At 37.1% G+C, this 10,666-nt stretch overlaps 2 protein-coding genes across 2 annotated transcripts; one reads left to right on the top strand and one right to left on the bottom strand.

Moving 5' to 3' along the window:
- Positions 1-3,724: 3,724 nt before the first annotated feature.
- kti12 (KTI12 chromatin associated homolog) lies at positions 3,725-8,131 on the top strand. Its single transcript, XM_084734048.1, has 9 exons — positions 3,725-3,957; positions 5,145-5,196; positions 5,286-5,338; positions 5,418-5,473; positions 5,563-5,642; positions 5,811-5,970; positions 6,080-6,142; positions 6,952-7,022; positions 7,928-8,131. The coding sequence occupies exons 1-9, from the start codon at positions 3,807-3,809 to the stop codon at positions 8,067-8,069; spliced, it is 828 nt and encodes a 275-aa protein (XP_084590174.1). The 5' UTR covers positions 3,725-3,806; the 3' UTR covers positions 8,070-8,131.
- Positions 8,132-9,079: 948 nt separating this feature from the next.
- ch25hl1.1 (cholesterol 25-hydroxylase like 1, tandem duplicate 1) lies at positions 9,080-10,455 on the bottom strand. The gene has a single exon (XM_084734068.1). It carries the CDS (start codon positions 10,178-10,180, stop codon positions 9,344-9,346), a length of 837 nt encoding a protein of 278 aa, XP_084590194.1. The 5' UTR covers positions 10,181-10,455; the 3' UTR covers positions 9,080-9,343.
- Between the last annotated feature and the right edge of the window lie 211 nt (positions 10,456-10,666).

Genomic DNA, 10,666 nt, shown 5'->3' with positions numbered 1-10,666 from the left:
CAACCAAACTCCATAGGCAAAATCAGTAATTTTACTTCACAGAATTGGTTAGTTTGTTTGTATTATTGTGTGGCTGTGGTGTTTTAAAATGATAGTTTGGATACACTGATGGCACAAAAACACAAACAAAAAGATCATGGCAGCAGAAGACCAGTAACTCCCTTGTTCTGCAAGGTAAAATTATTGATTTTGCTTGTGGAGTTTGGTTAATTTGTTGAGAGTGATATTTGGCTCATATAATAGTGGTTTCCCATCAGAAAAGACTGTCTGGTTGTTAAGTGCAGGGTTGAACATAGTGTAGATATAGCATACACTTAAAGTGACATTGATGTTTTTTTAGGGTGAACCTTTTTAAGTGGCTGAAATATCTTTTGTTGCTGACCCTCTCCACAGCAGTGGGTTGCTTCACTTCTGTGCCGGCACTCCTCTCTGCTTCTCCAAACTGGGAATGTGCTGACGAACATCTACTGTAGGTAGGTCCTAAGTACCACATACAACACTACTTGAAATAACCCCAACTATCCCTTTAATATGTCTTGAGTTTTCATGTGAAAGTAACAAGGGATGCTTGAGGTTCTGCATGGAGGTGGTACAAAGTGTTTGGGCCTTTTTAATTTTGTAATTTCTCTCAAGTTATTCAGAGGTTGTTTAGTATATCCAAGCAGATCCTTAACATTTAGTAAAGAGCAGTATTTTCATAAATGAGGACAAATTAATATTCATTTTTCAATAGTTTTTATTTAACTTTGCATGTTGGTAATATATTCATCTTGCCTTTCAGACATAACTGCACACGTATTACAGGTGATTTTTTTAATTTCTGTTTTTTTTTTCAACAGTTTCATTTGCCCTGACAGGAGACTCAGGAATGTCTTTTAGTTTTTAGATCTGGTGTTCATCAACGTAACATTGAAGGGGTGCGTTTTCATCTTTTGTAATCAACGGTAATTTTAATTGCTTAAATGTTGTCTGACATATTTAATGCTACACACTATTACCTGAATGTGATTCTGTTTTTATGACATGTTGCAGTTAATTTGCAGTACAACGCTAGAATCTTAGTCACCATTTATTTCAAAACATTATGTAGTTCAGTATTCATTTAAAAGCATTCTTGTTAAAACACTTATTTGAAAAACTATCCTGTGAGATCAAATACAGGCAAGTGAAAGCCTACTGAGGTTAGGCTACACGCAAGAACAAGACTTTATTTTGACTATTTAAGCATTCTGAGATGCTTTTGTTGTTACGTTGAACATGTTTGATTTGTGGGAGCCTGTGTTATCCCAGATCTGGCCTTTTTTTTTTTTTATCTTCTTTTGAATGAGTGTTCAGGTAAACATGGAGAGGTATTGGATGTGTGATGCAGCAGTATTGAAAATACCTCAAATTGCCAGAAGTGTATTTTTCCGGCAAGTGGACAGTCAATGTTATGTCAAATCAGGGTACATTGTTTTGGATAATCCAGAGCAGGTGTGAAAGTGAAGTATGGCGGCATATTGGAGAAAATGCTTTAGAAATCAGGACCTGTCAATGTGAAGTCGCTCATAATAATTCTAGCGGGATTAGAGGAGTTTGTTTAATCTGCGATGACTTTAGGGGAGATATATTTCTCAGATCAGCCCTCATGATGGTGGGCTCTTCTTGTGCGCAGGTCTTGATTTGTAAAGCAGCACTTCTTGTTTTGTATTGAATACATGACAGTTCCTACCTCCATGGTTAATGGCAGTGATTGTTAAATGAAAGTATTTGAGGAGTTGCAGGTAATCTCAGTGCAATGTAAAAAAAAAAAAAATAGTTAATGTGTATTATCCCACATTATTAAATTTTATAAATTAAATTTTATAAATTATTTTGGGGTCATATTGACTTGACTTGGCAAGTGAACTTTTCTATTTAAATGCTATATGAGCTCTTTATTTCTCTGTTTTCTTTAAGTCCTTAAATCACCACACTGCAGCTGCTAAAACTGCAGAGGCTGAAAAGAATGACTTGTTCTTGATTTGTTCTTTTGTAATGCTCGGTGAGAGATATTTGTACTTTTGATACTGTGTACAGTGAGGACTTGTATAGGAAAGTAACCTGTGTACATACAGTAGCCAATGAACCCTGGCTTCACAGCATTTCTTAAGCCATTACATCTATTCAGCATGCAGTGGCCCATGTGCCTTGCTGTAATGTTTACGTTAAGTACTTACAAATAAATCGGTGCATTTAATTATATATCTGCTTTGTCTTTTTGTGTGTTAAGGTGCTGGATGTGGGGGAGGAAAGTATTTAACGGTATTTGGCTGTGGTAATTAGAGGTTTTGCTCTGAGGTCACAGCAAGTCAGAATGGCAAATGGCTCTGTAATGTGCATCACTCGTCCAATGAGAAACCCACCACAGCTGGATGACTTCATTCCATTAGAATATTAAGCCCATCCTTTCTCAATATAACTGCCTGTCCTCAAAGTAACAGAAGAGCACAGATTTTAATTAACCAGCGCCAAATTGCATACAGTACGTTTAAGGAATGAAAGGCATGTTGACAAAAATCTGCAGAGCAGGATTCCTGTCTTCTTTCATCCTTATCTCATACTTTGTCATGACGTCTTCAATGACTCTTGATTTGACTGAGCTGAGAAACAAAGTTTCAAAGATAAAAGTGCACCCCAGGGGGAATCTATGGGCAACAGGTAAGAGAAATACCATAATTTAGTATAATTATTTCATGTTTTTGTAACCTTTTTTTTTATTATTGACTGTTAATATAATTTTGTGTGAATTTAAGGGCATTTCATGGGCAAGAAAAGTGTCATGGATAGTTCCTTTATGGAGTCTGCCTTTGAAGATGTGGCTGTTCCCACTGAAGTTAGAGCTGTTAGTCCTCTGCACCGAGTGGAAGATCTGCAGGCACTGCTCATTCAGATGCTGAAAACTGCACAACAGAAACAGGCTCTTGACATGTTGGTATCTTCTTCTTTTTCCTCTTCTTCTTATTATTGCTGTTGTTGTTGCTGTTGTTAGTATTATTTGCATTATTATTACAACTAATTATTTTTTTCCATCCATATAGAGGAAGAGGGGAGCCTGTTTAAGGAATATTTCAACCATCAGTTGTTACACCGTTACTCTAACAATATGGGATCCTGCTCATGAAGAGGATAGTTTTAAAGGCTACAATATAAATATGTTTATGTTTTTTTAATGTGATATGTTACATTGTGTATGACAGTGTGATGCCACTCTGCACTGCTTTATTGATGGGTCCAGTTATTTGACCCTAATATTTATGTAGTGCCACATGTCAATAAAGTAGTAATGAAATTTTTTTTGTCATTTGAAAGCTTTTTTTTTTTTTATTTTTACAAGAAGAGAGAATAGTGTAAAGTATGTGTTTAATTTCTATTAAAGTAACTGATTTTATTTATCAGTTTTTTCATAGAGTAGTTAAAATAATATACACTGTATATTAGTTTCATGGCACCCCCTGTTGGTCGTAGTGGAAAATGTGGTTGTGTCTGGAAGGGAACCCCAGATCTGCGAAAGCTCTCGCGAGAGTGATCATTTTAAATTAAACCACAATCTTTTACCAACCCTACGAGTGTTTTTTGGTCACTAAGCCTATCCGATTCCGAATCACAGCGTTGTCACGTTATAAAACACAATTGGTTTATCCATGTGCAAAGTTAAAACTCAACGCATTCAAATCTCGCGAGAGTTTCGCAAATTAAAAGTTGCGCCAGTAATCATATCCGGTTGAAAGTGGAAACATGCTGTTCATCACATCTTAGCCTAGTTTATCTAGTAATATTCAACAGTAATGCCTCTCATAGTGATGTGTGGTTACCCCTGTAGTGGTAAAACACTAAGGACAGAAGAACTGAAGGTGTATTTTGAGCAGAAATGTGACCGAAAAGTGCACATTGTGGGAGACGGAGCTCTGGATATTGAGAAAAACACTGTTTACGCAGGCAAGTCAAGCTAGCTGTGTCTCGATTCAGTTGCTTTTTATCGTGCGTGTTTGTAGTTGTTAATTTTTTTTGTGAATAACATTAGTGAAGAGCCAAGTTTGCAATCTACCAATATATGTCCTTTTTTATTCAAGGGCAATATTTCACGCTCCTGGCTGAGCACCATCGCGGTGAACTGAAGCTAACTTGACTGGGCAAGAAATGTGGTGATTAATAGGGAAAGCAGTTAGCGTTATAACCTGTTTTTAAAGCAGATTTATCTCTGTAGTGTTGTTAAGAGTCCCGCCGATTGAAACTGACTGTGTGATGAAAATTAATATACGTACTATGGAGTATCTGTGTTTTTCGTGGGTTTGGGCAGTTTCAATGTAATGATATTTTGAAAGAAGTTTGGCGTGAAAGTGTTTCTTAGAAAAAAAGAAATAGATATTGCACATCCCTGGATTTTATTCATACCAATATTGATGCTGATACTGATAACGCACCGTAATTTGATACAAAAAATGAAAACATTACATGGAAATATGTGAAAAGATTCAACTTTGACTTTATTATTACTATTTTGCAGAAATATTTAGCTGCATTTTCATTAAATTAGTAAATTGCAGCGTGAGCTCAATTTTTTTTTAAACATTTTGCCCTGTATGCTGTTTATGTATTGTTACATAAATACAGATAACAATGTAATTTATCAATACTTCTGTGCTGACTAGTCAGGAACCATCAATGTTTTATCGATCTCTATACATCACTTTGATATTTGAGCCTTGCATTTGGTTTACAAGATAATTTCCTTGCCACTGTCACAAGAAATTCTTGACAATTTTTTTCAGCAATTACAGCATGAAACTAGTCTAATAATCAGTTATTTGATCAAATAGAACTAATCCTCAACAACTTTGATAAATTCATAAGCCAAAATGAAAAAAATAAACTGGTTCCACCTTCTCAGATGTGTAAAATTTTCTGCTTTTCTTAGAGGGCTCTGGTAGAAAATTCAATATGTTTGGTTTTTAATTTTTCCACTATTTTCAGAATTTGATCAAACACAATAAATTATTCAAGAAAATAATCTGCAAATGAATCTGCTACAAATGAACAGACACTACAAAGACTGGATTCTCAAGACGTAACCTGTGACTTTTGCGTATTCTTGCTGTAATTAAACCATGTTGGATATGTTGCAGATTCCCAAAAGGAAAAAAATGTCAGAGCATCTCTGAAAGCTGAAGTAGAGAGGTGGGGTTTTCACATCTATTTTTGGATTAGATTCATGAGTGTTGATCTGCTGTCACAGCCCTGTTAACCTCTATTTATTTATTGTTTAGGAAAGTCAACAAGGATGACATTGTAATTTTGGATTCATTAAATTACATAAAAGGTAAACTACCAACAACAGTATGCTATGCTATGCTTATGATTCTTTATTATTGTACCTTTAAAGTTCAAATGTCTCACAGGCTACCGTTATGAACTGTTCTGTCTCATCAAACATGCACAGACACCACACTGCCTGGTAAGTATACTAGAGAAATAACTATGAATTCTTTAAATCTTAAAAAATACTATTACCTAGACATTAATGATATGCTTTTTTTGTTGAAGGTATACTGTTTGACATCAGATGAAGTGAGCTCAACATGGAATACCAGCAGAGATGCTGCTGAGCAGTACACCAAGGACATGTGAGTGAGAAGCCTCTGCACATACAATAGGAGTGTATGTCACTCTCTGGGAGAACTGACTTTATTTTATTAAGGTTTTGAAAAATACCTTCATGCCTGTCACTGTCAAAAATGAGCGCAATGCAATTTTACTTTTGCAATTTTCCTGACACATGGTTTGTCTCGTAGCTTTGATGCATTAGTGCTGAGATTTGAAGCTCCAGACTCCAGAAACCGGTGGGACAGTCCTCTCTTCACCATCCTGAAAGACGACGTGCTTCCCTTTGAAGCCATTTCTGACGCACTTTTCAAAAGAAAAGCTCCCCCACCAAACCAGTCTACACAGAGTGTAAGGACCATGCTTTTTTCCCAAACATGCAATATTCGGTAGATGTATGCCCTTTCATGCCACCTTTGTGACTATCTGCTCATAATAGAGATATTCTTTTTCTCTGCAGCAACCACTGTCATCTGCAAACTTCTTGTATGAGTTGGACAAGATCACACAAGATGTGTTAATGGTATGTCTTCATTTGTTCGTTTGGATTTTCTGTGGGATATTGTTTTTTCTGGAACCAGTCTGTCTTTTGACTAACGTCATATTTCAAGTCACCAAAGTGAGAAAAAAAGTGGACATTTTCAGAAAAATATTTAATTTAAACTTCAATTTACCAACTGCCAACAAATATTTAAATATGTACTAATATAAGCACTTTCTGCAGTGCTGCATTCATGTTGTATTGAAATTGTACCAGTTTCCAACTTGTAAATAATGCTCACGTCAACATTCAAGTCATAGTTATGACTGGGAAGCTCTAACTCCTTTGAAAACACTGATATATTTGCCTTGGCACTTAATAATACGTAACAAACAAACCCGGACATCACACATCAGTCACAGTCTAGTGTTAAAAGTAATTATCTATTATTGTAACTGTGTGATGCATGTTGATGCTTTTTCTCAAGCGACACACCAGGTGACATTATTGAACAAGCTGCACAATTTTGTAATGGGGAAAAAACATGTTATGTTGTTGCGTAACCTGTTTTGTAAATGCTTCTGTAATTATCTACCTATTCATGTGTCTATGGGATGGGTTGTGTCTCCTTATTGAAATCAGCTCCTCTGAGTCCTCAATAAGTTTCAAGCAGCATTTTCTTCCATACTGAAGTGTGTATGGACAGTATTGAACCTTTCATTTTTTCAAAGTATTTTTGTACAAATTCCCGCTGTGCTGATCTTAATCTCCCTACAAACCAAAGCACCTGGGGAGCTGTGTTTGTTAGTAAAACATATATGTTTGATAATGATAACATACATCTTTTTCAGGCCATTTTTAATGCACAGAAGACCAGTGTTCCCGGGGATCTCATTTCAGTTCCAGGAGCAACAGAAAAGATATCCTTTCTAAAAATTCTCACATCCACATTTTCATCTAAAATCCAATTTTAAAGAAACTTTTCACATTGTTTTGATGTGTGTTGTCACAAGTCAAGGTAGTAGTGATCATTCACAACTAAGGACTGTCTGATGGGTAGTTTGTGTCTGGCATCATTGGGCAAAAGCTCCAAAATAACCTTTAAGCATAATGTAATTCAAGTGGTCTGAGAGGAAACTAGACTTCTGCACCTCATCTCGGCTGTTTCCAGGGTTTAGAAATTCTTGCCTGTGACAGGAGACTATGGCCAATTAGAGATTGGTAAAATAGTTGACTCAACAGTCAACTGACTTTCTCCAAAATTGCTTACTACACCTTTAACTGACTCATCGTCTGCCTCCTAAGAAAAGTCATATTCCCTCAACAGCAGGAGGCAAACTACTCCATATCAAATGACTTTGTTAGAAGGGGGAGGTGGATGAATACACATCCATCAAAGAGCTTAAATGAAAGGCACAGCAACCAATCACTGTTAAAGGTCTTGCTTATAATAACATGGTGTCTAATACGAATGGAGGAGAGAAACCAAATTACACAGATAAGTGGATTTTTATTGGCAGCCACACCATTTCAGATGTTCTCAGAGGCAAACACTTTGATTTTCTCCTTTGAACAAGCAGAAACTAACTAAAAGGTAGACAGGCTCTGCACTGCTCTCTGACGTGAGCATAATTTTTACCTCAGTAGCATGACGTGCTTTGTATTGTTTCATTATGTTGTTCCCTTTAAAGGTTAAGATAACTGTGACCTTCAGATACTTTTGGTCAGTTAATTATCACTTTGTCAGTGTTCAGATATACTGTAGAAAACATGGGGCAGATTTTCCGTCTTCATGCATTCAAATGCCCTTAACCTGATGTTAAACATCGAGCTCACCAGGAACATCAACATGGCAGAGCTGAGGAAGCTGCGGCGCCAGTTCATCAGTTACACCAAGATGCATCCGACAGAGAACACCGGACAGATTTCCAACATGTTTGTGCAGTATTTAAACAAGAGTCTTCACTGAAGTTTTATAGCATTGGTTTTATTTTTTTCATTTTCTTTGACAAATAAATATATTTAAATATTTGTTGCATGTTTGTGTGTTATTGGCTATTTTAGAATAATTCAGTTCAGTTACAGGTGATGTTATACTTGACAAAAACATCTCAAGGTCAAGTTACCTTGTGTTTCCAAACCTTTCAGCCTCATTTCATGTCCTTCCTTAGCAGTTGGAGCTGTTAGTAGTCAGTGAGATGAAACACTGAGGAAGTGAGCTTCATGTTGAGAATTTATTTTGCTGTAGCTAACTGATATTTCCCAAGTCAAAATTTTCAAACTCAAGATAATAAGACATGTTTTTAGTACTAAATATCACATGCATCAAGGTTTAAATACAGGGTTTCTGCAGGTCCTTAGAAAGTCTAAAATCCAATAATCAATTTTTTTGGCCTTAAAATGTCTTAAATACCAAATTAAATTTTGACAGGTCTTAAAAATTATTAAATTATGAAATTAATATTACTTTTATACAGTTGCATTAACCTCAGTTTTGCTTCTAGGTGTGTTATTTGGAAAGTTTGCATTGATCACACAATAGCAGAAACTCTAAATATATTTTTGCTGTGTCATTTTTTTTTTTTTTTTTTAATCCAAGCTTCAAGCTAGTCTTGAAAACTTCTTTGTACACGATGAGCTCAGCACTTTCTCAAGTAACATTAATTCCCCTTGTGTTGTACTTGACCTCTTGGTGACAAGCCTGACTGGCTGCTCTTGTTCCAAAGCTCCTTATTCTTTTGTGGAATTTGTAAGCAAAATTCTGCTGAGTAATGAGCTGCCTCAAAGGTTTTGTATTATGTAAGAAGATTGTGAGAAAAGCAAGAACAGGAAGTTGTTTACAGAGTTTTTTACTTGCTGTGCTTGCAAATTTAAGTAATTCACTGGAATGACTTCAAATGATTATGATGCAAAATGCACGGAGAATAATGTTCAATTGTTTTATTCCATATAACAGCAGAAGAAACAATAGTGGTAGAATCTTTGTAAACAAAATGGTTTATTGAATGACAAGCAATAAAAAATACAACTTTTATAATGTATTTCACAAGGTTTGTTCCATAGTCCTTTGGGAAAGCAGCTTTTCAAAGAGAACCTAGTGGAGCAGCAAGTGCTTGAACACTTTAGACAATACTAAATAATGAATTTCACAAAAAAAAGGAAAGCAGTGATAAAATAATTCTGGCAATAACTTAGGGAGAAAAAACACTTAACATGCAGTATTTACAGAACTGCATGCACTTCCTAGGATCTTTTTTTAGTTTTTTTCTTCAGAGGAACAGCCGTGCCAAAGATTCTGTCCCAGTGGCTGAAGAAAGGAGCGTAGTTGCTGCTCGGCTTCTGGTGGTGCATGTCATGAGCCGGCGCACCGCCCAGCAGCCCAAAAGGCACCAAGTGGTTGAGGGTCCACGGCAGGTCGTAGCCTATGTGATCCTCCACAGACAACCAGATGCTGAAAACTGTGATGCACCATGTGGTCAGCGGGTGGCACTTTAAGAGAATCGGGTCCTGGTTGCTCCAGAATCCAACAGTCATCAGTTCTGGGATGCTGAGCTGCTCAGTTGACCAGGAGAAAGGTGCCATGTATTCATGGTGGATTGCGTGGATCCAGCGGTAAAGCTGAGGATGTTTGTGATGGATGAAATGCCAAATATAATACTGAGTGTCAAAGAGGAGAAGCACACCCAGTCCGCCAGTGAACACCTCGTATAGAGTAGGGGCATCCTGTGGCAGCACTGGTGTAGGCAGGATGAACATGGCAATTATCACAGCTGGCAGAACAAAAAAGACGTGGTTGTAGAGAGCTGTCAGGAAGCTCTTTGCCATCATTTCCACTGTTGGCGGCCTCTCTGGTTGGATCTTGTACTGGTAGAATAAAGGCACTCTTTCTCCCAAGAGGTCCAGTGCAGTAAAAGGTATACTGAAGAAAAAGTAGCTGGAGAAGGCGAGTAGGACAGGAAAAAAAGGAGATGAGATGAGGGGCCGGTGGTGAAGAAGCAAATAATCCCAGAATGGCTGCAGCAGACAGTCTGAAGTCCTGGTGGGCAGGAGCTGCAGAGGCAGCTCGCTGATGTTCAACATCTTGGTACCGCTGAAGGCTGCCAGCGCTGCAAGGCTCAGGATCAAGATGAAGTTCTGCCTTTATATAGTGGAGTTAAACAGGAGCTTTTCTCTGAATCAGAACAGACTGGTAGTTTTTTTTTTTTTTTCCAGAGCGGCTCAATGTCGACAAACAGACCTTCACAAGAAGATTAGCAGAACCATTCAAGAACAAGCATTAGACACAGCAAACTGATAAGCTTTAGACTGTGCCTATCAATCAGTACAAGGTTAAAACATTTTTAATGCAAGAAAGGAAGGAGTTTGTAAAAATTAAATATGCCCCAAATAGCTGCAGAATTTCTAAACATCTTAAAGGTAGTATCAGTGGGATTTGTCTGAGCTGTTTGTAATAGCACCAGAAAGACAGTTTAATGTTGACTCACATTCCCAGGACATCAAATATCAATGTCTTGTGTTGATTAAGTGTCCCTAGCACAGGAAAATAACAAGGAAAAAAATACAGGC

The sequence above is a fragment of the Lutjanus erythropterus genome, chromosome 13 (genome assembly GCF_056507025.1).
Source record: "Lutjanus erythropterus isolate fLutEry1 chromosome 13, fLutEry1.hap2, whole genome shotgun sequence".
In the NCBI taxonomy this organism is placed as follows: domain Eukaryota; kingdom Metazoa; phylum Chordata; class Actinopteri; order Lutjaniformes; family Lutjanidae; genus Lutjanus; species Lutjanus erythropterus.
Note: the sequence above shows the minus strand (reverse complement) of the source record. Positions and strands in the feature narration are given on the sequence as shown.

Coding starts and splice junctions, on each gene's coding strand:
- kti12 (XM_084734048.1), top strand. CDS start 3,807: ATGCCTCTCATAGTGATGTGTGGTTACCCCTGTAGTGGTAAAACACTA. Junction 5,197..5,285: donor CTGAAAGCTGAAGTAGAGAG/GTGGGGTTTTCA, acceptor TTTATTGTTTAG/GAAAGTCAACAAGGATGACA. Junction 5,643..5,810: donor GAGCAGTACACCAAGGACAT/GTGAGTGAGAAG, acceptor TTTGTCTCGTAG/CTTTGATGCATTAGTGCTGA.
- ch25hl1.1 (XM_084734068.1), bottom strand. CDS start 10,180: ATGTTGAACATCAGCGAGCTGCCTCTGCAGCTCCTGCCCACCAGGACT.